Source organism: Hipposideros armiger, unplaced genomic scaffold (genome assembly GCF_001890085.2).
Source record: "Hipposideros armiger isolate ML-2016 unplaced genomic scaffold, ASM189008v1 scaffold_550, whole genome shotgun sequence".
Lineage (NCBI taxonomy): Eukaryota > Metazoa > Chordata > Mammalia > Chiroptera > Hipposideridae > Hipposideros > Hipposideros armiger.
Genome location: NW_017731900.1, coordinates 914,519 through 942,364, shown reverse-complemented (window position 1 = coordinate 942,364; position 27,846 = coordinate 914,519). Strand labels below are relative to the sequence as shown.

The 27,846-nt window shown below is 49.1% G+C and overlaps 1 protein-coding gene across 1 annotated transcript in view; it reads left to right on the top strand.

The window, feature by feature from the left end:
- The window catches only part of INPP4A (inositol polyphosphate-4-phosphatase type I A), a 54,942-nt gene extending 30,267 nt beyond the window's left edge, over positions 1–24,675 (top strand). The window contains exons 16-24 of the mRNA XM_019669200.1: positions 1,425–1,457; positions 5,762–5,934; positions 6,761–6,884; positions 7,847–7,973; positions 8,439–8,579; positions 10,391–10,488; positions 11,477–11,589; positions 12,915–13,069; positions 22,010–24,675. Of these exons, the coding sequence (XP_019524745.1) occupies positions 1,425–1,457; positions 5,762–5,934; positions 6,761–6,884; positions 7,847–7,973; positions 8,439–8,579; positions 10,391–10,488; positions 11,477–11,589; positions 12,915–13,069; positions 22,010–22,142 (1,097 nt within the window). The 3' untranslated portion in view covers positions 22,143–24,675. The remainder of the gene's footprint in view (positions 1–1,424; positions 1,458–5,761; positions 5,935–6,760; positions 6,885–7,846; positions 7,974–8,438; positions 8,580–10,390; positions 10,489–11,476; positions 11,590–12,914; positions 13,070–22,009) is intronic.
- Positions 24,676–27,846: the final 3,171 nt, after the last annotated feature.

Below are 27,846 nucleotides of genomic sequence, written 5' to 3'. Positions count from 1 at the left end.
CTCCCAGCATCGTGTGCCCTGGGATTATGTGCTAGAATGAGAGAAAGTCCGTAGTGGTCATCAGATCTCAAGGGCCTCCATGACTTAAGACAAGTTAAAAGCAGCTGGTCCAGGAGTACTCGGTGAGACCACTTCCTCTTCCTGTGACTGTAAGATGAGTTTACCTGGCTGGGTTTAACCCTGATGCCTTCTCAGAAATGGTCCAAACCTAGCCGTCTGGGATCACCACAGAAGATTTTAAAAACAGACCCCAGACTTCCCTCCTTCTTCAGACCTGGAATCTTGGAGGAAGAGTTAGGAGGAAGCAGAAATGCATTTTTTTTTTCAAGGCCTGGGTGATTCTGATTAGTCAGATGTTTCAGAATCATCCTCTGCATCTCCACACTATGGGGTCTCTCCATTTGTTAGGTCCATGGGCTCTAATGAAGAGCTTGAAGTCTGCAGCTCACAGAGGCCTGCAGTTTTGCTCTATTTCTGTCCCTTTTGCCAGTCATTGTGAAAAATGACTAGAAGGAAAGGATCCCTCGCCACCCCTTCTGCACAATTCCACAAGTTGTGGAAGTCTCCATAAAGCCGGTCCTGGCTATTCTTGGGGATCTGAAACTACCTATTTCACTATCCTGAAGACATTCTTTGAACTGAAAAGTTTGCACAATAAAATAAAATAAACTTTTCCTCCAAATGATCCCTTTTTAAACTTGTTTTCTTTTAGGTGGCACACCCAGTTTACCAGGAAATTTAGTTTTTTAGGGAAATGTGAAATTGAAATGAGCACTGCCCAATGTGACTCCATGTAGGTGAAACTGAACTAAAATTGGTATTCTTTGAGGGATCTGGAGGGACATTCCAATTTTAGACTTCCCCCAAATCATAAAAGTTTTATATTTGGCTTAAATTTGAAAGTGTGGCATAGATGTTTCTAGTATAATGGTTTCATCACTGGTCCCAGCTTTGGACCTCAGCGGCCAGTCTGTAGCCCAGGGTCCACCAGTCAGCAGGGCGGTGGCTCTGCGTTGGGAATACGCTATGGACCCGGCCAGTCTTCTTTCATTTCAAATTTGCTTCCAGATGTTGTGAGTCAGCGTGGCGCTCTGCCACATACAATGTGATGGACGTGGGCACTTCATCACATCGTAACATGTTGGGGCGCTCATCCCCGAAGAGCATTTCATGTTGACCTGTGAGCAACATGAATACTTACGCCTGTCAATTGGGCCGTATTTGCTACCGGGGGCTCGGCAGCCTCAGAGCTGCCAGGGCGTCCCCGTGTGACTTGTTGGGGAAGAGGCAGGCCGGCTCCCTCTTCTCTATCCAGGTTAGCCACCTTACTGCAAGCTGCCGACGCAGTTGCTCTAAGCGTTGAGTTGTTGTTTGAACTGTGTGCTGCTCCTTAATCATCCATGTCGCCCTCCGTTTCTGTGCAGATTGCAGCCCCCCTCCTGAAGAGTCCAGCCCAGGTACGTGGTTTCCGCTCGAGGCTTCGGCAGGTGTCTTTTTAACACTCAGCTAGCATTTGTAGCCGCATATCAGAGACCACCTTGTGCTCCCAGGGTGAGGAGACTATTTTAGGAGTCTCTTCATGGTGAGGCATGTGGCCACTTTGCTGAGGTTTGGTGAGGGACCTGTTGGGCTGGGGACTGTGGTCTGAAGCAGGCCGCCACTTTCTTTTTTCCCCACTTTCCCATCCTAAAGCCTTTTCAGATGACTAATGTCCATGAGTGCATTGAACTTCCTGACATGGGCCACCTGATTCAGAGAGGTACTTCCTGTGATTTCCCTGAACTCAGGAGCGTCATGTGGAGGGGACTATGGATAATAGGTAGTCGCCCAAATGTGATATTCGTGACCACATAGCACCCTCTCTTCTGAGTCTGGATGCAGTTTTAGCTTCCTGTCAGGCGTTGCTGTGGGCCTCAGTTGGAGTTAGTGCTGGAGGTAGGAACTTTTGCTGCATTTGCACGTAGAAATAAACGTTTCCGGCTCTAGTGCAGAGGTTGGCACACTGCAGCTCTGAGCCGAGTCCTGCCTGGCGCCTGCTCATGTCAGTAAGGTTTTACTGGAAACCAGTCATGCCCATGTGTTCACATATTGTCTCTGGCTGTTGTTGTGGGCAGTACCAGAGTCCAGTAGTTGTGAGGGAAACCTCATGGCCTTCGAAGCCTAAAGTATTTATTGTCTGGCCCTTGATGGAGAAAGTGTGCCGACCCCTGCTCTAGTTCATATTGAGTTTCCCGGATTGGCTTGTTTCCCCAGAGTGAGCATGAGACCCCCCCTCCTCCCCCAAACGCTCTGTTTTTCCTAACCTCCAAAAAACAGCTGCATGACCGTCTGGTGGTCACAGATTTCTGACTGGATATAACTGTGAGATGGCAGGACACTTGCTTTGTATCTAGGGGGCAAGAAACAGGTGATTGCGGGATTTACCAGCCTCTGCCTGTCAGGTGTTAGGGGGGCCTCTCAGCTCGCACAGCAGCTTGATTCCAGCTCGGCTCATGGGGTGGCTACTGGACGCAACCTCAGAGCCCCATCGATGTTAGCTTGTCAGTGGTCTAAATCTGAATGGGTACATCATATCCTCCAGTTTTCTTTCAGCCCCCTTACAGTTTCTCTTTCCCAAAAAAGTTTTTGTGGGATCTCTGACCCCAGTCCCCTGGACCCTCAGGGCCGCTGAGGCCCCGGGAGATGCACAGGTCGTCACTCGGACTCTCCTCCCCATTACCTTTCCTGGCGCCCCTTATCTCTGTGTCTGGGCTTCCTGTCCTCAGCTCACCTCCATGGCACGTCAGTGCCTTCATGCTGAGCTGGTTTCCCCGGAGCCTGAGTGGTGGTGGAATCGGGATCACACCCAGCAGTCAGGGCCCCTAGGAAAGGGGGTGGCAGTGTCGGGGACCTGCCACCTGGAAGCTCAGGAATCTCCTCCACTCGGTGTCCCGAAGTTTATAGAACTCGTGGGAAGACTAGTGGGTTCGCAGGCAGGCAGCACATGGGCAGGGCCTGGCTTCTAGAACTCAGCTGTCTGTCAGCTGTGTCCTTTCCAGAAGTGCTGGTGGCTTGTCCACAGTTAATGTCAAATGGACTAAAATGGTCCCCTGCCAGGAAGGAGTTCCTTTGGCTTTTCCTGCAGAACTTTATTAAATCTGGGTTCACACACACACACACACACACACACACACACACACACACACACACACTCTCTCTTTTTCTCTCCCCACTCCCTCCTTACCCGATTAATGAGGAACAAGTACAAAAGTATGGTCCATGGATTGGCTGCCGGTCAGCGAGTGTTTCAGGTTAGCGATCGGATTAGGAACTTGTGCCCCGAAGTGAACCAGCCGCATCACTAAGGACACTTGTTAGTCACTGCTGTGTTTTTCAGAGCTAGACTTCATTGATGCAGGAAGCAGAGTATACATAACCCCTTCACCAACCCTAACATCCCAGCTACCTTCACTTAACTAAAGGTCCTTTGTTTGGAAGTTTTTAATTTTTTTCTTCACATTGACCCAAAATGTATCACCCCCGCCCCCAGCCCCTACTGTGTACCCAGCAGAAGCAGCCTGACATCATGGAAGTTACATGCAGTTTAGCATCAGTCAGACGTGTGTGCAAGTGACAGGTCTTTCTGTGTGTCTGGGAGGATTCTCAGCCTCACTGAGCCTGTTTCCTTACCTGTATTTATAATCCCACCTGTGGATGAAGTGAGGAAGCGGAAATAAAGTGAAGCGCCAGGGGGAATGCGTAGGTGGTGACTGATGTTCACATCTGAGCCCTTCTGTGGGCTGATGTCAGACTCACCCCTCCTAGGTCTACATCTCCTCTTCAGGACAAATGTCTAGTGCTTTGTAACCATTCTTTTTCTATACTCCAGTTTTTTCAGTGTTTTTCTTTTTTTTTTTCTAATGTAGCAAAACAGAGTCACTATTCTATGGATGTTTTTGAAGGAGAAGTCGGCAAAGTCCAAAACTGCTGCATGGAGCGAGCTTGCTTAGTCAAATAAGACCACTGATATATTTTTAGTATTTTCAAGTTAAAATGATCATAATTTGCATATTGATTGCATATGTATGTGTACATTAAGTGTGAAAGCACAGCAAATTGGCAACATTTGCTCTAAGAGCATTTACCTCTTTGTGAAGAATAGTCTTAATGACGTCCCACCTTTCCCCAAACTATTTGGCTATTAAAACTTAGTTGCCATTGGCCTTTTTGATAGTCACTGAATATAATTGACATGCATTCCATAGAGAAAGAAACAAGAACATGGCCTCTGCGAGTTTTAGAGGAAGAAAGAGGCTTGGATATTACCTAGTATGGCTCTCCCATTCTACTGAGAAGGACCCACGCGGCTGAGGGGTGGAGGGGCCTGCCCACGGCCCACCAGTGCTCAGCCGCAGCCAGGGCCTGTGACTCAGATTTTCCGCTCCTTGGTCCAATGTTCTTTGTCACCAGGATTTATTTGCTAAGCTCTTTCTGCTGTAGGCTTTCTAAATTTAAGCCTGCTTTTTTCCATGACAGATACAATCCTTGTCTACCTACAGTGTGCCTACATATACAGTTAGATTATTGCCAAATTTTGAATGCTACAAATACTTGAAAAGTCTACGTCCACTAAACTCTGAGTATAGGGAAGTCCTTTTGCAGGCTTTAGGCATTTCTCTCAATTTATTTCTCAACAAAGTGCTAAGCACACAGTTTGAAGTCAGGTTGCTGTGTTTCTCTAAGACCGTGCTTACCTTCCTGGCAGCCACACTGCTCACGTTTGTGGGCGTTCTGTGGCTGACATCCTGGTTGTCAGAGCCCGGCGTCACTCCACTGCCTCTGCTGGTGGGCGCACCCAGTGGTGAGGATCAGATTCCTATTTCTGCTGTGGTGATGTGTTAAAAATACAACTGATGAGGGCATGTCTTCTCCCTTTTAATAGTCTTCTAAATAGGAAGGGAAAAACAAAAGCCAAAGCTAAAAATACCTTTCACTTTGTTTTTCTCCCCTGAGGTTCTACTTTTAAAAAGCTATTTTGATAGAGGGTCAACGGGTTCCTTTTATTCCTAAAAAAACCCCCCACCAAACCAAAACAACAACAGCAAAGAATGAACAAAAAAACCCCACCTAAGCTAGAAATAGATGGCAGCCGGGCAGGAAAGCTGGGGTGGGGAAGAACATGAGTGTAGAAGGAAGGGATGTTCTGGGAACTGAAAACACAGAAACCGTGTGGAATGGTCTTTTCCCCCAGATGTGCAAAGGGAGAGTTTAGCACAGTTGCCCAAAGGTGAAACAGGGGTGGGCTGTCCTTTGCTCTGTAAGGACAGGGGTCTCTGCCTTGATAGCTGGGTCAAGAGAAGCAAGATAACACATCACTTTTCTGGGTGCTCTTTTCTCCCTGGTGGAAGACCTGTCCAATGGGCTTGGCCCCTGCAAGCAGAATAATTTTCTTGCTTAGGTATTTTCTTACTCAAGGTAGTTATGTGTAGAGTCCCCAGAGGTTTGGGAGACCAGGCATGTGCCAGCATGCTGGAGTGGGACTGACGTTTGCGTCTACTGGAAAGCTTCAGGCTGGCAGGTTAGAGGCTGGGTCACTTCCAGGCATAACATGGTGTCATTTGAGGCCAGAGCATGGGCCAAGCAGAGGCAGAAGATGAAGAAAGGGTGGGAGAGGGAAAGTGGGGAGGGGAGGGCAGAATAGGGGACGGGCACCCTGTTAGATAGACTTCCAGCACGTCATTCTTCAATGTTTCTTCTCAAACGCCGCCTTCCCCATGCCCAGGTGAATGGAGCGAGGCTCTTTACCCCCTGCTGACCACGCTCACAGACTGTGTGGCCATGATGAGCGACAAGGCCAAGAAGGCGATGGTGTTCCTGCTTATGCAGGACAGCGCGCCCACCATAGCCACCTACCTGAGCCTGCAGCACCGCCGGGACGTGGTCTTCTGCCAAACCGTAAGCCCCAGGCGCCCCCACCTGGGAGAAGCAGGCTGCGCACGGGGAAGCCACAGAGGGCAGTGTGTCTCCTGCCTGTTGCTTTTACATGTCTTTAACATCAAGGCATAGATTTCAACGTGGGGGAGGGACATACCGACTGGTCCGCACTCGGGAGGGTCTGGTTCCACCCTAGCTTCTCCCTGAGTTACTGGCGCCAAGGGAACTCGCACACCTGCTCCTCAGGCACTGAGGATTTGGTGGCATTGCCGGTGGCTTGGGCCTCTTCGCCACCTTCTTCTTCCCTACAGAGCCATTTAGTGAGGGGGACACAGATGTTCACTGTCAGTACAATCAATTTTGTTGTTTATAAAGCAGCACGTCATTGGTGCTGCAGCTCGTACTCAGCTGTTTTGGGGATTGCTGTTACCCTGCAGAGAGGGAAGAGCTTACGTGAGTGGCACAAGTTTCATAGTTGCCAGCCATCAAATTGGCAAAGGGAACAGTTATGGAGGGCTGGGCTGGCTCTCTGCGTGTCCTCACCCACCCCCACGAGGTCTGCCTCATCCCGCAGAAAATCTGCCACTGAGGAGACTTGCAGAGTGATCATGTCCTCTCTCACTCCTGTACCTTGTTGTGGTCACCTCAGGTTCCAGCCAGAGCTGGTACACATCTGTGCATATCTATACACTTTTACTGTGGGGAATTCTGGGCTTCCAGAAGGTTCTAGGCCTGGAGTAACCCCAGGGAGAGGGGCTGCTGCTGAAGCCCAATTAGGGCAGAGGAAGCAGAGGCGCTCAGGCCCAGGGCCACTGCTGTTGGGTGAGGACGTGTCTGTCTCCCACAGCTGACCGCTCTCATCTGTGGCTTCATCATCAAGCTGAGGACCTGCCTGCATGATGACGGCTTCCTGCGGCAGCTCTACACCATCGGGCTGCTTGCCCAGTTTGAGAGCCTGCTGAGCACCTACGGTGAGACCCCCGGGGCTCCCGGGAGTGCGGACACGTGGGATCCCCCACTTTCTTTCTCAGTATTTTTCTGATTACACAAGTAACACATGCTGATTCAAATAAATCCAACATCACCAAAATATGTAACAAAGACCCAAACAAGAGCCCTGTACAGGCACACCATGCCCCTTTGTTTTGTGTGTCTGGAAGTTCTTCCTAGCTGAGGATGGATGGTGATTATTTAAGCAACAACTTCCTATGGGATGTTGGGGCCGCTTCTGAATTGCTCCTGTGAAAACAGTGCTGCCGTGCATCTCTGCATGTCAGTCTGTGCACTGTGGGCCCACTTCTGCGGCCCCTGAATTATGAAGAGGACGGTGGCTGCATCAAGGGGTAGGAATATTTTTAAATGTCATAGATATTTCCAAATTGCCCTCTCAACATGCTTTCTTCCCCCTGCCTTCATTTTTTATTTATTTCTCTTCAGAAGATACAAATGGATAACTTTAAAAACTATTTGTTAATATTTGGAGTTATAAGACATCCAGTGAACACCAAGCCACGTGCAGTGTGAAGACGTGGCCACAGCATGCCGTTTTACACCGTCTCTGTCCCCTTCTGAGGAGTCGGTTCTGCCTTCTGAGGCTCTGTGCCATCTGTCTCCCTGCCCACACCTTTGTCACCAGGAAGGTGCTGGGTAGTACGGCGCGTGTTCCCACACCTTCCATCACCAGGAAGGGGCTGGGCAGTATGCCATGTGTTCCCACCGACTGCGTTTCTACGTGGCCATGGGTTTCACAGCAGCATTGACTAGTGGAGAAGCGAGCCACCTGGTGGAGAGGCCTGTGCCCACACTCTCATCCCCTGATCACAGCCACACCTGATCGTGTCGCCCTCGATCTGCGTCCCACCCTGTGACTGTGCTGAGTCCATTGGGAGGGGGCGGGTCCCCCGCCTGACAGGCCCCTTCCTCTTGTATCCAGGTGAGGAGCTGGCCATGCTGGAGGACATGAGCCTTGGGATCATGGACTTGAGGAATGTGACCTTCAAAGTCACTCAGGCCACTTCCAGTGCATCAGCTGACATGCTGCCTGTCATCACAGGAAATCGGTACAAGTGTTTTTTAAACTCAAAACTAGCACAGTGTCTTAATTTATGTTTATTGCCTGCAGTACACTCCTTTTTTTTAAAAAGAAATTTTGTTGGGGAACAGTGTGTTTTTCCAGGACCCATCAGCTCCAAGTCAAGCAGTTGTCTTCAATCTAGTTGTGGAGGGCGCAGCTCCTTGGCCCATGTGGGGATCGAACTGGCAACCTTGGTTCTGTGAGCCTGCGCTCTAACCACCTGAGCTAACTGGCCGCACTGCAGTGCACTGTTAATTTTGGTTTTCTTCTGTTTCATTCAGTTAAAAGTGCTGACTAGCACCCTCTACATTCATGTCACGGCCCGTTAAAGGCTCTCGCCCAGCAGTGTGGAAATGACTGTGCCACACGGCCAGTCCACATGCTGTGTTGGGGACAGCTTGCTTTTCCTCTTCTCACACGCCCCCTCTCCTGTCCTGTCACTCTTTTCCAGGGATGGGTTTAATGTGCGCATCCCTCTGCCCGGCTCGCTGTTCGACGCGCTGCCCCGGGAGATCCAGAGCGGGATGCTACTGCGTGTGCAGCCTGTCCTCTTCAACGTGGGCATCAACGAGCAGCAGACGCTGGCTGAGAGGTGCGTACCTGGCCCTCTTGGGGGCCGCAGTGGCTGGATTGGTCACGGAGATGGTGTAAAGGTGTACGCAGCCCTCGTCAGGCTCTGCGTGCTGGATGGACTTTGCCTCCTTCCCTTCCTTTGGCAAACAGTCTTTAAGTGCAGCCACCTACCCTACCCTGCCTTTGGTGCCAGGGACACAAAGATGAACAGTGTCCTCAAGAGACTTGGGCTGGTAGGATGAAAATAAATGCAGGGAGTAGGGGCCTTCACGAGCTCTCACAGGATCTGTGAGGGCTTCCTGGAGGGGTGATAGCTAAGTGGGTTTTGAAGAGTAAGTAGGCGTTGGTCAGATGAGGAGGTGGAGGAGAGACCTGGTGTCTCAGGTCAAGAAACCTGAGCAAAGACAGGTGGAGAGAAACTGTGGGGCCAGAGGCCCAGGTCCCAGTCAGGGATGGGCAGAGGTGAGGTTAGAGAGGCCTGCATGCCAGGTCAAGAGCCATGCCTTGATCCTAAAGGCTTGTGCCCTGGAAACTCCCTCTAGGGCCACCTGTCAGGCAGCAGGAAGGAGCTACTTGTGCAGGTGTATGTGCACACGTGTGTGTGTGTGTGTGTGGGGGTTGAGTGTGTGTAACCCGTCATGACCTTCCACTAGTACATGAAAATCTCTTCATTTTATCATGATATTCATGCTATATGTTTGCTTTAGAATAAACAGACCTCTTAAAGCACTTGCTGTAAAGGACGTTTGGTCTCCAGGATGATAAGTCACATTCCTGCTGGGCCATTAAACCCAGTGGTTAATATCCATTGACCCTAGGTATAGGGTCAGCCTGCTCAGAAATGTAGCAGGGCAGGACATGGTCAGGCTTAGCTTTTATGTAGATCGCTTGCTGGCCATGTCCTGGAATAGTGTGAGGGGCAAGTGTGATGGGCAGGTTGTTGGAGAGTCCGGGCCACAGGCAGGCAGGGTCGTGTGGATGGAGAGCAATGTCAGCGGTCAGATGGGAGGCCGGGTCTTCAGCTGGGCAGGTGAGAGAGAGAGAAAGAGAGACAGAGACAGAGACAGTGAGGAGAGTGATGGCCCAGCTGCCAGCACCCCAGGGCAATCCCCGAGGCAGCAGGTGCCCAGAGGACAAGCCATATGGTCCCCAGAGGTGGACCCACAGGAGAGAGTCTGGTCCTCTAAGTGATGATGGGGGACCATGAAGAGGCTGCCATGCAAGGCGGTCACTCAGCAGGGAAGGGATGGAGCTGGGCTGGGCATCTAGGCCTTGGACTTCAGAGCCTGCATGTTTTCTTGACCGCTTTGTGCCTTCCTCTCTCTGTCACATCTGTCAGGCCCTGGCTGTCTGCATGGTGCACAGGTGACCTGTGTAGTGACAAGAGCTGGCACCTCCAGCAGTCCAGGAGGAACAGCTTGTCCGCTGTGGTCATTCAGACCAAGTGCAGGACTGCCCTCACTCCCCAGCCATAGCCCCCCTGCTGTCCCCTCTCCTGAGCTCCTCTGGGACAGGAGGACATGGGGACCCCCAGATGAGCACTGTGAGGGGTTTCTGGGCTGTGCTACACAAGGGGCTGGTATGGACCGAGTTCTGACACCCTTTTGGGCACATCTGTAACAAACTGTGCATGGCTGCTGCTAATGAAGTGTGTTTAAAGTTGTCATCAACACAGTAGGGGTGACCTTAGGCTCGGGAGGAGGGAAGTGGCTCAGAATGTGATGTGCGCAGTAAATGTTAGAGTCAGCGTTGTTGGCTTTGAATGCACTGCGGACGTGCTAGATGAAAGAGACCTTAGCCAAATGATGACATCTCCTGTGACCTCTGCAGGTTTGGTGACACGTCTTTACAAGAAGTTATCAATGTGGAAAGTTTGGTGCGCTTAAATTCCTACTTCGAGCAGTTTAAGGAAGTTTTGCCTGAGGACTGTAAGTATTTTTTCACTGGGGTAGGTTCTACCTGTTGTCTAGGGTCACTTTGGGTGTTTGAGCCTCTCCTGCCACTCAGGCTGCAGTCCTCGAGGGTCTCCTTTCCATCTGGTTCTCCTCTCACCCAAGTCACGTGGGGCTCCGTTACATACTGTCTTAGTCACTGGTGGGCATTGTGGTCAGAAAGGGGAAGACCTGTGCTCAACATTTTTTGGGGTGGCAGTTTCCAGTGATGCGAGGCCCCAGGAGACATTAACATAGACTGGTGATGGGCCAAGGAGGGACACAGCTACAGGGGCAAAAGCAGCGCAGGGAGCCTCTCCAGGGCGGGGCCAGCACCATGTATTTGGTTTTAGTCTGGGGGTTCAGGCACCATGGCTGTTTCCTCAGATGTGACCTCGACACTCCTCTTATTCCCTAATGATCCTGGTGTCTGAACATCCCAGATTTTTTAGGTGAGGCGATCTGACCAGTCTTCTAGTTTGAAGGGTCCTAGAAGGGCTTGGAGATGTCATGGTGGTGGAGGGAGCTTTTGCAGAGGGTGGGAAGATACCTGCCTGGGTCACGCCAGGTCCACCTGCAGGACGCTGCCCTTCCGATGTCCCGCAGGGACGGCCAAGCCCCCTCAGTGGACAACACCCACTGCCCTAAGTGTCCACCATCTATGACGGAGGCTGTGAAGACTAGATGGCTGGCCTCCCTCCCTTTCTCCCTTGATGGTGCGGTGTCCGCCCTCCAGCCCCTTGGCAGAGCTGAAAGGGGAGGAAGCGAGTGCCCTTAGCAGGTGGGACTGGAATGGCAGTGAAAGTAATTATGTGCTCACTCATGGGCAGCCAGGTCCAGGCCCTAAACACACCTTCCTTCCTTGCTGCCATGACACTAAACTTCCAGCTTTGCCTGGAAACTCCTCATTTTGCTGTTTCCGTGCTGTGAGGGCTTACTGGGCTGAGTCGCTGCGCATGGCACTAGCCCGACTCCTGTCCTCCAGGCTTACCGCGGTCCCGGAGCCAGACGTGCCTGCCCGAGCTGCTGCGGTTCCTGGCCCAGAATGTCCATGCCAGGAAGAACAAGAACGTGGACATCCTCTGGCAAGCTGCCGAGGTACGCGGCACAGAGGGGAGAGGGCTGCTGCTGGCCACTGGCTACCAGCGACCGTAACTGCAGCATCCAGACCCCAGCCAGGGGCCCAGGGAGCATAGTCCTCCAGCAGGAATGAGGCAGAGCCACTGCGTGTATCCCAAAACTTGGGCAGATACTGAAAGTTACCTGTGAGTTCATTACTTTTGGGCTGCCTGAATTCTGATAAGCTTGATCCAGAATCCGTCCCCTCAGCCATTTAATAAACAGGCCACTGATAGTTGTCACCTTCAGAAGCCTGCGCAGGCGATGGCAGCTAAAAGTTACTGCCTCCTGCATCTTCTAATAGGCCAAAAGGGAGACCGTGGTGACCTTTGCAGCCTCTTCATACGATGTTTATTGTACATTGCAGTTCAGTCCCTTTTCCCTGAGTATGCACCCCTCAAATACCCTCTCACAGGTTTGCCTGTGGAGTTCCAAGTCCCTGCTCTGAGCCTGGTTTGAGAGCAGTTTCCCAGCACATCATTCACTCCTCTGACGGGGGTGGGTTTAACTCGTCTTCATGGCATCACTGGGACCTGTTTGGTGTTGGGACCACACACAGAGACTTAGGGGCCCCAGATGACATCCCAGCTCCCCTCCTGGCCTGAGCGCAGGGGTAGGATGGGCATGCAGCCCTCTGCCCTGGGGAAGGAGTTGGCCCTGCCCTGCCCACTGACACCTGGGCCACCGCCCTGGTTATGGAGCCCGAGGAGAGGTTGGGGGCTGTCCCCCCACAGCTTTATAGGCAAGAGTGGATGCAGAGACCTGTGCATACCTTGTTTGGAAACTCTGATTCTATTTTTCTCTTCCTACACGATAGAAAAATCATCACCCAGAGTGATGAGGGACCATCCCCCGTCACCAGGTGAAAACAGCAGTCCATGCAGCAGCGTAGTTTTGTTCCCGCTGGAGTCCCCAGTGTATAGAAGCATAGCTTCAGGGATGGAAGGGTCTCCAAGACCCTTGGACGCGTCATTTCTTGTATTGTCTGCCTCGGATCTGCTGGGGGCACCGGTGGGTGTGAGGGCAGCCGTGCCAAGCCACTCAGGTGCCAGGCCCTCCCATCTCCACTTGACTGGGGCTGCCTCCTTTTCCAGATCTTACTTTTTTTTTACATTTCTGTGCTTGAGCAGGGGGTCCCTAGCTAAACAGAATATCATTAGTCAGGTCCAACCCATCACTTCTTGGATGGGGAGACCAGCAGAGCCCCCAGGCTGGGCCCTCTGGAGCCTCTGTCCCATGCATTCAGAGGGCGTCTTCACTCTGCATGGTCCCCCTCTAAGTGCAGCCTGTTTTTCTGTTGGCAGATCTGCCGCCGTCTCAACGGGGTCCGGTTCACCAGCTGCAAGAGTGCCAAGGACCGCACGGCCATGTCAGTGACGCTGGAGCAGTGCCTGATCCTGCAGCACGAGCACGGCATGGCCCCACAGGTCTTCACCCAGGCCCTGGAGTGCATGCGCAGGTGAGCCCGCTGCCCGCTGCCCGCCCGCCCGCCCGCCCACTGCAGCCCAGCTGGTCCCGCTGCCGCCTCCCAGGCCCCTTGGTACAAGCACCCTTCCCCCAGCGTCACGCCCTGGTTTGACTTTGGAAAATGCACTAGTGTCTTCAAAGTCAAACCGTCAGTGCTGTCCAATTGAGACAGTGTCCTCGTTCAAGGCCAGGGGAGAGTAAGGAGCTCGCAGCCTCTCGAGCAGGACTGCACTGAAACAGGTAGATGGGGCAAGCTCAGGTGTCAGGAAGTGACATGGGGTGGCCCCTGTGCAAGCCGCTTGGCACATGGCCTGCCCCCCCCCCCCAGCCACTGGCCTTGCTGTGGTGTGAGTTAGGGTCAGCGCTGTCTCAGCAGGCATCTGCTATTTACATCATACGTATGTCTCCTTTCAAACTTGAGTGACAAGTGCGTCTGCAGGTTGCACGGGTCTGCTCCGCTTCTTCCCCAGCAGCCGACACCATTTGCTTTTATGAGCAAAGTGTCAGATGAGTGTTCTGTGGTGACGGCAGCCTCCTGCCTGCCTGGCCGTGGGCCGTGGTGACCTCACCCTAACCATGTTCTGATTCTGAGGCAGCAGGTGTGTTTGCAGAATGAAGCCCCGGACTAAAACTGCCTACTGTTGACCGATGCCTTATTTCAAGCACTGCCGGGGAGCGTCTTACCCCACATACCAAAAGAAAGGATAAGAAACCTGGTTTTCCGTCTCCTTCACTGTAGTCACCAATGCTGTCACAGTCTCGTTTCCAACAGTCACTCCCCCTGAATGTTCTGTGTCATTTGTCCTCTCACCAAATTCTTTAAAGCCTTCAATTCTCTTATCCTTTCTGTATGTTTCTGCTGTTTGACCTTCTCACAATAATGCACAAAAGCCATGCCTGAGCTCCTGCCTCTTGATAACAGCATTCTGTAAAAATGGAATTGTTTTGTCCGTTTTGTCTTTCTAAGTTCATCTAAACCTCTCTGTCACCTCAGGGCCATCTATTTATGCACTTTGGACAAGTTTACCACCCTCCCTGCCCTCAGCCTCAGGGAAGCAGTGGAGACTCAGAGACCCCTGTCTGGGGCACCCTTGACTAACAGCCTGTCCCTCAAGGATTCTGTCCCCTTAAGGCTCAGTGTCCCTGGTGTCATTGGGGGTGGCAGGGCCTGGGCTTCCAGCCACATCTGTGCCCTGTAACCTGTGCGGTGGTGGGAGGGACCGCTCTGGTGACATGCAGACCTTAGCCAGCAAGGAAACAAAAAAAGTGGAGAGGGGATGCCTGTTGTTGTTGGAACAGATATTAGGATCAGGTCCATTCAGGAGAGCAAATTAAGCCTGAAACATCGCTGGAGGCAAACATGACAAACTTGAAGCTGTCCTACTTCAGTCACATCATGAGAACACAGGGTTCTCTGGAAAAGACAAGAATGCTGGGAAAAATAGAAGGCAGCAGGAAAAGAGGAAGACCAGATATGAGATGGTTGGACTCCATAAGAGAAGCCAAAGGCTGAGTCTCCAGGAGCTGAACAGGGCTTTTGGGGACAGGACACTGTGGACATCACTCATTCACAGGGTCGCCAGGAGTCGCAGCTGACTCAATGGCACGTAACACACACACCATTCAGCAGACCAGGCCCTGAGCCAGGTGTACAATTGACCATAGACCTCTGTCCACTCTTGGCTTCTGGAACAAATTCGATGAAAATGGTAATTCATTTTGACTGCATGTGAGCACACAGGTCTCAGGAGACCAGGGAGAAAGTGGCTCCTTAGAGTGACAGGGACAGCCCCACCTGCTGGCCTGGAGCCCACCATGGGGTTGTGGGGGCAGTGCCCACACGCACACAGGTTAGCATTATAGTTTACAACACACAAAGCACATTTTACTTTTTATCACGTAAGTAAGTGATGTTCCTTGTAGGAAAATTAGAAAATACAGGTTGTTCTCACACACACATACACGAGCATGAGTGTGGTTAATCCACACATTGGTTAACCAGTCCCTGAAGAACATAGAAAACAAATGTAATTAGACATGCAATTTTGCCTATTGTTTCAGCCTTCTGTCACTTAACTGTCTGGTGAGCACTTTTTCAGGTTAATAAACATAGACCTTCCCATTGCAAGCACAGCATAATTTATCCACTGGTGCTCATTGACTGTTTGAGCTGTGTGTGGGTTTTGAGTACTTTAGGTCGCAGTGAACATCCTGTGTGTTCTCCCAGGCACATCTGCCCCATTGATTCCCTTGGCCAAAAAGGGTACACCTATGTAAGGCCTTTAATCCAAAGTGACAGTCAGCTCCTATAGCTGTCACTCCCCACCCCCCCTGCGCCCGGGTCTCCCATCTAGTGCCTGCTCTCTGCCCTCTGGGTGTTACTGTTCCTGTCACTGTTCTGAGCGCTCCCGAGTATGTTTTCCTCCATTACGGGTGAGGACCCCAGGTCTAGCAGGGAAAGACCTTCCTCCCATGGGATCAGGCACCATCCATCCGCTGGGCCTCCCCTGCCTCTCTGAAACCCTTACCCATCTCCAATGATGTTTTTCTTTTTAGTTTATTTGTTTTTCTGAATTTTCTGAAATCTCTCTAATGAACATGTGCCACCTTACTAATCGTTTAAGAAGTTACTAAAAACAGAAGCACAGCCCCATCCCATTCTGCCTCTGCCCGCCCCCGAGTCCTCCTAGCGTCCACCCAGGGCGCCGTGCTCGCTGCTGCCTTGCCCACCTGACCTTGCGGCTCTCGCCACCTGCGTTTGCTGTAAGGTGACGCTGTTCCACCTGACTAACATGTTTTCTAATTGTCCCATGTGGGGAAGACGTGTGTATTCATAGAATGCAGGCCCAAGTGGGCTGGGTCACGAGCCAGTATTTCTGGCTGCGGGGTCGCCAGGACGTGTGGTTCGGCTGAGAGCCCTGAGGAGGCAGCAGTAAATGGTGGCCATGCCCTCGAGTGGAGGAGTGCATTTTGGTTTTCTTGCTTTCTCGCTTGCATCTGACTGGATGGGAGAGTCGAGCATGCAGGCCAGGGTGCCGGGGCCAGGTGGGTGGGGTCAGGCCAAGCTGGTGCTCAGGCTGGCCTCCTGGAGGCCCAGGGTGAGCAGTGGCAGTGCTGTGCTAGCCAATGGTGAACAACCAGCTCTCTCCAATTAAACAAAAAAAAGCCCTTATCTGTAGTGCTTGCCAATTTCTGTGGCATAAATACTCTCACTGGGGCTTATTTCAAGCTACCAGTGTGACACCATGGGACACCGTGGGAGTTGGGAAAAGATATGTACACTCGGTCCTTGTGAGCCATCTGAGCTGATTCCAGCTCACTGCTGGTGGTTCCCTCTGTCCCCAATCCAGGTGCTGAAACACTTACAGAGTGGGCCTTCCTAAGTAGCCACAGTGACCACTCCTAGACTGCCCTGGCTGGGAATGTGACCATCAGTGCTCACAGCATGGAAAGTGTCCCCTGTCAGAATGGCATATCTCAGCAGGGCCAGTCCAGGGCTTCCAGCTTCCTCTGGGACAGCCTGGGAGGACCTCAGCCTGTCCCCACCGCCAGTGGGTCCTCATGGGCCATGCACCTTGTCCCAGTACTTCTGATTCTGTGTCACTGTTGCCACTTGGGTGGCCAGGCATAGAGGATGTGGTTCCAGAGTCCTGTGGTTCTAGCTGCCATCTCACCTCAGGACATTTCTTCTGGACCAAAATGAGGGGAACCCAAAATTTCCATTGTGAGCTTGGTTGCATGCTATTCTTGGGGACAGTAACATCAAAAGTGGAGCCACCAGTAGCTCACGCCCTGCCACTGCTTAGCCTGAAAGCCAAGGCGAGTCTGGTGAGGGCTCTGCCTCCGGTGGACACTTGAGGTAAATGGTTATTGTTTGAAAGGTTAATCAAGAGGCAGCTTTGGCAAGACTGCTGCAGCACGCCACTCAGACACATGTGAGAAGGTCAAACTCCCCCCTCCCCATGGTTCTTCATGTTCAGCTTGCTGTCTGAGGGCCTCATCTCTGCAGCATGTGAGAGCATGGCGGGCAGCATGGCGGTGCGTGTGGCGGCCGAGAGCGTGAACATGGAAAACCATTAGTCAGCCTACATGTGTGTGTTTTCAGTAGACTACAGTATTTTTTTCTTATTTTCACTTCTCTTTCTCTCCTTTTTTCTTGTAACCGTGTTTTGGCATTCCTTTTATATCATTTTCTGCATCTCATCTTTTCTTTCTGTTGTGGCTTCATTCCATTTTTTTTTTTTTATTTTGCCTCTTGGTTCTCTTTTTTTCCATATTTTTTATAAAATCCATTGCACGTGTCTCTCTTTTTTCTTTATTCCCTTTCTCTTTTCCTTTCTCCCAAACGTTTTCCTTTTCACAGCATTGGAACACGGGAGGTAGTCACCCAGAAGAACTTGAGCGGCCTGGTACCCATCCGAGACTTAAGGCTAGACCCCAGCCTCCTCTGTTCCATCCCTTTATTAGCGCTGAGCCCCAATTTACTGATTGTGTGGCTCTTTCTGAGCATAGCATACCTGGTGACCAAATTGCGTTGCAAATGAATATCATTACGAAAAATTAAATAAGTCACAAGGAAAACAAAAGTGCCAGAATATGTCCAGCCACCGCGCACCTGACTGGACAGAAGGAATGTGTCAAAGCAAGGTCTGCCGAGAAATATTTCATGCCTTACAGTTTGATGTTTTGTTGTTCTGAACTGTAAATACCTGCCCAGTTATTTCACCAAGAAGACTTGTTTAAATCCTACAGTTTTCAGTGCTTGTAACATGTTCCTACAGCACCCTGTGACTGCATTGTTTAGCTGGCCTATACCAAACCTTTTACCTTCTGATGTAAAGCTGTTGATTACCTGTCTCTCTCATGTGCCCCGTTTCCCAGAGAAAGAGATTCTGTCTGAAGAGAATGTGTATATTTGATACTATTCTTTAAATGTTCTGCACACCCTTCCTTTCTTTTTGAAGAGCAATGAAAATGATAGGCGCTTTATAAGTGGGTCCTCTACATAAGCCTATTTAATAGGATATGTACTTTCTGCTTTCATTTCAAAGCGTAGTTCCTTAACTTACGGTAGCAAACAGTTTGCAGCATCATAACATTTCCTTGCATATGTTTATCATTTCCAGGTTGAGATGACACAAAGCTGTGAATACAATAGCACATTATACCAAGTCAGGCACATAAAAATAACACATTGCATGTGACTTTCAATTTACTCTTTTACATCTTTAAGGATTATTAAACTGATTACAGGGATTAATGCATTTAGTAACAAAGGCTGTTCAAGTTATATACACTTATTTTTCTTGAAATATCATTTTTAATTTTGAAAACTACATCTTTAAATTCAGATTAACGTCCAGACATCTTTTCTCTCTTACAAATCATATGTTGTTGATAATGGAAAAAAAAAAAGTCAAAGAAAAATGACCAAAAAAAAAAAATGAGGCCTACCTTTTGGGCATTTGTGCCAGGGGGAGCTGTGAGAGAAGAGTTACTTTGGTTTCTGCTATTACCACTGTTAATTTTAACAAGGCACTGTCTATAAAATGGGACGACTTATTACCTTGACATTCACATTTGGTGGAAGGGTAGTTTTATACTTGTAAAGGTAACAATAAATTAGGGGGAAATTCCACAGACCCTGTATCAGAAATATTCAGTGCTTTTCTGTCTTCCAGTTCAAATTTGTTGTGACCTGTTTTTGACCTCCGTCTGGTTCCCCATACACTGTATTTTATGAAAGTGGATTTTTTTTCTTAACCAGTTTAGAAAAATTTGAGTGAATGTAGTGACGCTGCCTTTTTCAGGAACTTTGCACCCATGCATGCACACAGACCCAGCCCACCTCTCTGTTCCCTCCCCATAACGTCCAGAACTTACTCTGGGATTTGTCTGTTTAGTATGAGATCTGAGACCAGGTTCTAGGAATCACAGAAGCAGTTAGCAGTGAGGGACAAATGCCAGACTCAGGCTATAAATTCTAAAATGGGAGATGGTCCTTCTCTCGTGCTTGGAGCACTGCAGGGGCCTTGGGGCAGGTGTCACACCTGTGGCTGGGTCCGGCCTTCTCACAAGTGCAATGTGGTCACTGTCTTTTCTAGAATAAATGAGGTGGCTGTTCTGTGACACAGCAGCTGACATCCTTCAGCAGGGAGTCTCTCCAAGCCCCAGTGACAGGTGGTGGAGGGTTGTAGAAGGTGACACTGGGTATTAGACGAGGCCCTGCCCAGTCCCTGAGTCTTTGAGAAGTGTGTTTACCACTTGCCCTCCTTCAAATGAAGGTGCAAACGTCAACTCTCTATGACCCTTTTGTTTCCTTTATGTAAAGGACAGAAAGACCACAGACAAGCTCTGTCCCCACCCATAGCTTCCCAGTCACTGCAACGGGTAAAGTGCTGCTGAGGCCCCACAGTGGTGACACGTGCCTGTGCCCACCTCCAGGTTGGCAGAGGCCATGCACAGATGAAGGGGCCCTTCTGACTACAGACAGCTTGCCCTCTTCTTCCCGGGGCCTGCGGGTACATCTGTGACGCTGTTCAGACTCCCTCAGGATCCACTGCCTAGCAAAGGGAGGCCGTGCCCGCTGGAGGAGCCCCTCCAGGGGAACCTCATGGGCAACAGAGGCTGCCCCCTCCTTTCCCCACGCCCCCCCCCGCCCCAGCTGTTGTGCTGCCCACCAGGCCTTCCTGCCTTATGTAGGTTTGGCTGCTAGGTTGAAGGGAAATGGATGGAAGGGACGGAGGGGAGCGTCTTTGTTTTTCTCTTCAGGGGCCAGGTCAAAAGGCAGCTCCTTGAACTCTACAGTCGTGAGGAAGGACTCCATCAGCCTAGGCTGTGGGTTGGTGGTGGTTTTTTGTAGAATATCTGAGTAAAGAGACTCAGTGTGCATGCCCTTTGTGCTAAGTTTTAATGTCACTAAGGCCCTTTACCCATTAAATCAGGCTAAATATGTATCCAGAATCTCTTCTGCTTTAGTGAGAAATAGGCAGGATGAAACAGAGGGGACGATGACTCAGGAAAGGGGAGTCGCTGAGATTTGGCGATGGTTGTCAGGCTGCTTCCAGGGTGGTGCGAGCACTGAGACTTGGTCACTGGCAGCCGCTCAGGATGTTCAGGCTCACTAAGCACCAATGAGTCTGGATGGGTTCTAAAGTGGGCGACCCCCACACGAAAGGGAAAACCAGAGGCATCCTTAAAATGAGTTGTCGTTTGGGTTTTAGTTCTAATTTTTCATTTAAAACATGGATGTCCTGGAAAAGAAATGATTTATGGTATAATGTATTCAGCCAGTTAAAGCAGCAATTAGCTCTTTAACATGTAAATAAAAGATAATGTCTACGTTCACACATTATTCTTTGCTCCTCAAAGCAGTTTGGCATTTGCTCGTGATTGGTGGTTTCTGTGTCAATAGAAAAGCCATATCTGACATAGTCCGATAATGTGAAAGTTTGCAAAGATTAAACAAGATGAACTGTGCATAGAATGAGAGCTTCTGCTTTAAGTGGAATTATATTTTCCTTTGATTACTGGATGTGAGATAAACACTAAGGGCTCCCTGCACGCAAGGCCTAGGCATTCAGCTCAGATGACACATGTCTTGCTGAGGGCCTGAGGCTCTGGTGACAAAGAAGCATAATTGAGTTACTAAATTACTTAATAATAAGCTGGTGGATACTTTTCTGAGACACCGAGCTTACCTTTTGAATAAAATTACTGTCTCACCAAAAATATTTTACATGTTCTTGAAAATGAGACTGTCGTTTTCACTTTAAAAGGCTCGAGCACTTGCCACTGATATATTTTTTTAAATGCATGATATAATGGTGTTCATATGATTGAAAATACTTTTTTTTAAATCACTGTTTCTTGGTAACTGAAAATTTTACATCTCAGAAGGGAGATTTTGTACTGTATTTGATAACTAGTTGATGTAATTGCAAGTCTCAGAATAATATAAAAATATAAAGTTAGACTATGCTATAGGAAGTCTTTATATACAGAATCGCTTTTGCCTGTTAATTTGCTGTCTACACAAGAACCCTTCCCAGAGTTCTCCCCTGATGCTCTCATTGGGGAATAGGAGGCCTGCCTCACCCCTCATCCTCCTGCTCCATGTTTGCTTTGTTCACTGGGGTGCAATGACAACCCCCCATCAAATGCAGCCTGGGATGATGCTGGCAGCAGCAGGCGCTCTAGGGAAGGGTACTGGTGGGCTCAGTGGCACTCTCCTGAGAGACGACCACAATGAGGGCAGCCCACCTGGACAGAGCATCTGGCTGCCACCAGGAGACCTCGGTGGGGTCACTCCTTCACGACACTCCAGCCCTGATAGCCGTGCAGACCCACGGTGCAGCCATCGCCTGGGCCCCTGGATTGCTTTGCACCTGCCCAGGAGACAGCATGTTAGAGCAGCCTTCTCAGCCAGATGGCTTTGCCACATGTTGAATTCTGCAAGGAAAATCAGCATTTTGAATTTGAGGTGATTGACAGCTGTTGCTAATATAGAAAAAAATGCAGCTCTCTTAAGGCATGGGTAAGAGTCACACTATTTATTTTTCCATTTAATTCGCCGTGTAACAGAAGCTTTGAACCACTAGTTATGTTAGACCCTCAGATAATTACACATGAAATACACGAAACCATTAACTTAAAAAAAGAAGTTTGCTTCCACTTAGATATGGTGCTGCTTTTGGAAATGCCGGACTTGCAGTCCCGTAGAGCATGCGCCCATCTCTGTGCTTCTTAACTGCCTTGTTCTGAAACCCACCATCCTACGTGTGTATTGTTGTAAATAGTTTGGCACCCATTTAAATTAATCAAGCTTTTTTTTTTAATGCTATGAAAATAATCAGTTCATTTCATCTTAGTTTAAGTCTTTTCTTTTTTCCTTTTTTACTGCTGTCACTTCTTGTGCTTGTTTTTTTCCCAGTGAGGGTTGTCGAAGAGAAAATACAATGAAGAATGTTGGAAGTCGCAAATATGCGTTTAATTCCCTGCAGCTGAAGGCTTTCCCCAAGCATTACAGGCCTCCCGAAGGGACTTACGGCAAGGTTGAAACTTGAACACACGGTGTCCTCTAATTAGCTGTCACATAACAAATGTGGGTACCCTCTAGTGTCGTATATGAATTCTTCAAGACGACCTGAAGGATTGGTTCTTATTTTTTTGTTTTTAAAAAATCTTTCACTAAAGAGCCTATGAAGCATGTCCCCCCATCCCCACCCCCCCAATCAGTAGGAGGTGATGTTTGGCTTAGTGTGGATAGTAACGACTGCCCATTTAAGCAGCCTGCGGCCAGAAGTGCACAGACACCTCCTGTAGTCAGTCACCTGTACGAATCAAGCTAGGTTTGTCTGAAATGCTACAAGACTTTTTAAAATTCCCACTTAGGCGCTGCTCACCTAACTTATTTTTCTACTGAGTAACTCAATTGAGCATTGAATTACTATCTACTTTTTAAAAATCTGAATGTAAAACAGTAAATAGTAAACAGACTGGTAAATGTTAAATGCTACCAAGTTTTGGGGAAAGAAGCTAGCTGGCTCATGCAGTGAGAGCAGGTGGTTCTAATGAATTTGCTGTCTGTAACAGTACAGGTGACACCAGAAGTTGAAGTAAAGGCTGAGGCATCAGCCTGAGATAAGACTATGAGAAGATAACACCTGCAAAGCCCCTCGCCCAATGGGGGCCACTTCTGTCCCTTATGAATTATAGAACAGGGTGTCTTCTTGAGAACGTGAAGCCAGCTGCCTCCTGTTCTCCTAAGCTCCCCGTCCAGTCCCCCGCGCCCCACGATGCATCTCCCCCTCTTCTCTGGATGTTGCGTTACAGTACCCAGGACCTCGCTTGTGGTATGGCCAGTGCCTGTCACCACAGTGGGGGTTTGTGCGTGTAGATGGTGGAAGCCTAAACTTTTTCAGAACAGACGTCTTTTTGTGGGTTTCCCAGTTTATTGTCTTCTAAAAGACGATACAATTATGTCTGAATGTCTGATAAAAGTGTCTTTTAAGTTTGTAATAATTGTTACTATCCTCTTCTCATTCTGTTATGTAAGGTGACTATTGAGAAAGCTGAAATTAGCTCCTAAAATGAGATTTTGAAAGGGATTAATTTAGGGATTTCATAGAAAATTATGTCTGGTCATCTATTATAAGATGATGAGTCTTATCTGCCCATAGCAGAGTTTTTTTTTCTTAGTTTATGTGTCTTATCAATTGTTTATGATGATGATGATGATGATGTTTACATGTTATTTAAAAGGCTGTACAAGAAATACATGTGGCACATACTCGAGATGCTGATCCAATGATTGGTGACCCTTGGCCTATGTCTAAGATTCTGGGTATTATTCTTTGGGCTCCTTTAGAAATGACTTGGAAACATGTAACAAATGTGGGCCTGGGGAGCTGAGGCACAGGCCAGACCACCCCATGGCAGAGACACAGAGGGGGTGAGCAATAGGGTGGAAGTGGGTGACCCTCCGGACCCCGTCCTCCTCGGAAGTCACTGCAAAGACAGAGTGCTGTGTCCTGATGCCTGATGGTCAAGTGTGAGCTGGTGTGGAGGATGTATCTGTGAGGGACAGTTGTAGCTCACTGTCCCTCCTTTCGCAGCTGGGGCCACTGTGGAGGTTGGCGGCAGAGAAACCTGTCCACCAAACCCGCTGCGGAGGTGGCAGTCACTGGTGTCAGGTTCTCCTGTTTTGCCAGTCCCTGTTCAAAGTAAGTTTCCAGTATGGCTGATTCAGCTTTTTACCACTCCACCGTTTCATTTAATTTGTAATTTTTTTGGTATACTTTATAGTTCTGTCTTTTCTCATTTTAACATTACTGCCTTTTAAAATATTCCCTTGCCTTTTTAAATTAAATGTCACCCGTATTTTCAGAACTTTTTTTTTTTTTTTGTCCGAGGAACATTAAATGTCTGCATTAATCCAAAGGGAATATATAACAAAGGTTGATTCAACTGTTAGCAGTTTTGCATGTAGCACCTTTATGTGGATTATGTTCCCGATTTTGGCTTCATATTATGGATCACCACACAACTCTAAGACTTGGTTAATCATGTAGAAAATATTCAGGTTTCAGTGTTCTGAGCCTTGCAACGGGCTCCCGTGTGACAGGTCTCACGCGGCTTCACCCACTCACCATGCTTGCCGAGTGAGGCGTTTTCATGGTGGCCAGCAGCTCCTCAGGTCACGTGGGAGCTTTGACTTCTCAGTTGTACAAGGAAGGAGGTTTTACAGCTTACCGTAAAACAGAGGTTCCATCCAGGGTTCCTTATAAGGCCCCCAATGAGACACTGAAAACCCGGGGTGTGCTGTGGGCTCTGGCAAGGCATTCAGCACAGTGGCCCTTGGCTTCCTTCAAAACGTATAAATACTGTATAATAGTTTTGTCCTACACAATTGTATCTGCCAAACTTAGTGCACTAAAGTACTTTTATTTATTTGTTTTGGGCAGTATTAATATATATATATATATATAAACATGCAGTTACTGTTTTATATATTCTTAGCTCATTGAAAGCCATGTATGCTGTAAATGTGCTCGTCTTTAGAATGACGAATAATAAATAACTGACAAGAACATTAAACTTGGTCTTGCCTGATTCATTCTTTTGCATTAGGAGGATGAGTTCTGTGGCTGCCATCTGACTGGACAATCATTAATGGGCCCTGTGTTGAGTGCTTGGGTGTTTGTAAACATGGGATCACGAGACTTGTTTTGATCTTGTTTTCACTTAATTTGAAGCAGAGGGGCCAGTGGGCTGTGGGATTAAGAGCACGAACATCCAATTCAGACAGAGCCAGGTCCCCATCCTGTTCTGCCACTCCCTGGCTGGTGACTCTGAGCAAGTTGCTTGCCTTCTCTGTTTCCTCGTGTGCAAAGTATGGACACAACGGTATGTTCTTCACAAGGCAGTGGGCAGGTGCCTTGGTATCAAGTGTTCGTGTCAGCTGTTGTTACAAATGTCCAAAAATATGGATCATGCCTTCTCTGTAGTTCTCCTGGTCACCTGCTGTATGACTTGCTAAAATGTAGTTCTATTAATGGTTGGTTTGTTATAACCAGGACTGCCACTTGCACTTGTTCCCAATGATTTTCCTTGGAGAAACTGTTGGCAGTAGAAATGTACAATGAAAGGACAACTTAAATTTAAAATTTTGGGGGCCGGCCGAGTGGCATGTTGGTTAAGTGGCTTGGGATGCCAGAGGGCCCTGGTTCAGATCCCACATATGAGGGCCGGTGACACTGCCCTCTACAGCTAAGATGCTGAACAACAGCTCAACCTGGAGCTGGGCTGCTGTGGGTCGCTGGCGACAGCGTAGGCTGCAGCCCCTGTGGCAGTGGGTTGCCATGGGCTACCGTGTGTAGCCGGCAGCCAGCTGCTATGAGCAGCCATCCAGAGGCCGGCGACTGATCTGCCTCACCCGGGAAGAGTGCAATGATGGTGCCAGCTTGGCCAACATCCTCCAGTGAAGCAACATCCTCCACAACTAGACTGAAGAACAAAACAACAGCGACTTGTCTGTTCCCCTTCCCCTGATTCCCCAGCGCTGTTCCCCTCTCCCAATTCCCTAATAAAAATCTTAAAAAAAATTTTTTTTTTAATTTTTCATATAGGCACACCTCGGAGGTATTGTGGGTTTGGTTCCAGGCCATTACAATAAAGTGAACAGAGCAATATTAGCGAGTCCCATGAATTTTTGGTTTCCCAATGCAAATAGAAGTTATGTTTACATTCTACTGTAATCCATTAAGTGTGCAATAGCATTATGTGTAAAAAAATGATGTGCATCCCTTAATTAGAAATTACTTTATTGTGAAAGAATGCTGTTATCTGAGCCTTCAGTTGAGTTATCATCTTTTTGCAGGTGGAGGGTCTTACATACCGTTTGTAAAAAGCGCAGTATCTGTGAAGCGCGATAAAACCAGGTCTGCCTGTGTTATCTGAGTACTCCTAGGAAGTTAGGCAACATCCACGCGATAACGGGCCATCTGGCCTGTGCCTCCCTGGGTAGGATGCCCGGTCCCTGTTCTGTGCCAAGATTTGGCACATGGATAATAACTTTCCTATGTGCATGGCAGCCATCACTACCTAAGGTGTGACAGATTCCTGATGGTAGGGTCAGAACAGTCACACTTCAAATTCCCCTCGGCCTCCCTTTGTGCCCCAGCACTGTCTGCCATGATGCCTTTGTGCACCAGGCTCCTGGTGGGCCTTTCTGGCCAGTCCAGGTAGGTCTGTATTCAAATACAGACCTTAATGGTGCTGTCACCCTGTTGTACCATTTAACAGACTGGGGGGTGCGGGTGGGGGCTGAGACAGGTTAGAGAATAGGAAGCTTGTTTCCATGGTGAGGAAGAAGTTACCTATATTAGAGAGGTGGGTGCGGGAGCACAGAGCATGTCATTGCTTCCTCCGCGCTTCTTCCACTCGCCCTCCCGTGGCTCCTGTGGCCAGGCTCTTCTGGTTGTCCTACCTCAGGCCATTCCTCCTCACTCTCACCTACCTGTCCTCTGCCACCCACACTGACATCATGGTATTCCCCAGGTTTCTGTCCACAACTGTCTTTTCGCTTTGGATGCTCTTCCTGAAGTCTTACCCATTCCTACAGAATTACCACTTACTGCCTAATGCCTCCCAAATTTCTAGGTCCACCTCAGACCTTCCAGGTCCAGATCCATCCACATATCCAACCATATCCCAGTCATTCTACTCGGCGTGTCAAACACAGCACGTCAACACCAAATCCTGCATCCCCTCTCCTCCAAGCTTGCTGAGTCTTCCTGATAAGTGACCCCACCTCTCACCCTGGGCTCATCCTCTCCCTTCCCCAGCACATCTCATCAGCCATGAAAATATGTCTCTTCTACCTATCCCATAATGCGGTCCACACACTCCCAGCCCTGGTCCGTGTCCCATCTGCTCTGGACTGCCTGCCACCCCTCCTCAGCCTTCTCATTCCCCCTTCAAGGTCTTAGGCACACCCTCCTCAATGGTGATTCCTCTCCACAAAATGAGTTGGCCCTTCTAGAATAATCTTTTCCCTCATTTTTGAATGTATGACTGTTATACCATGTACATCCCATTCACCATGTTACTTACTGTTCACTTTGTCTGGCATGTTACTGTGTGTTCCCAACAGCAAGTGTAATGCCTGTTGCAAAGGAGCTACTCAGAGAAGTTTACTGAATAAAGATGGGTGATTTATTTTGGTGTTCAACTGAAACCTTTCCTATTTCAGCCCCACACCGTGTTGCTTTTCACTGTATATAACACATTACAGTCGTTTGCTGGGTACCAAGGGAGCCTCGAGGAACTATAAAGGAGAGGCGAGTGCAAAGCACCCTCTCCCTGCTGTGTCAGCAAGACTGGCACAGTGCCTCAGCACCCAGAGGTGGTCTCGATACATTGGTTGCAAACATCCTGCAGCTGATGCACAGAACATTCTCTGCCCAAGGCTATTTCCTCCCCTTTCCTCCCCCCGCATAAGCAAGGCTATATCAATAAACCATGGCTGCTAGACTAGGTCACTGTCCTCCCATCCGGAGACAGTTGTCCACCTAGCCCCCACTTTTAAGTATTTCTTTGTCTGTCTTTCTTAATCCCCCGTCACCCCCACTCCTGCCCGTTCGACTCGCTGCGCTGGACATGGCAGTAGTCCCTCTCTTAACTGAGATTTCATTTTCCATGGTTTCAGTTACCCATGATCAACACATCACCACAAGGGTAAGGACAGCACAGTAAGATACTTTTAGA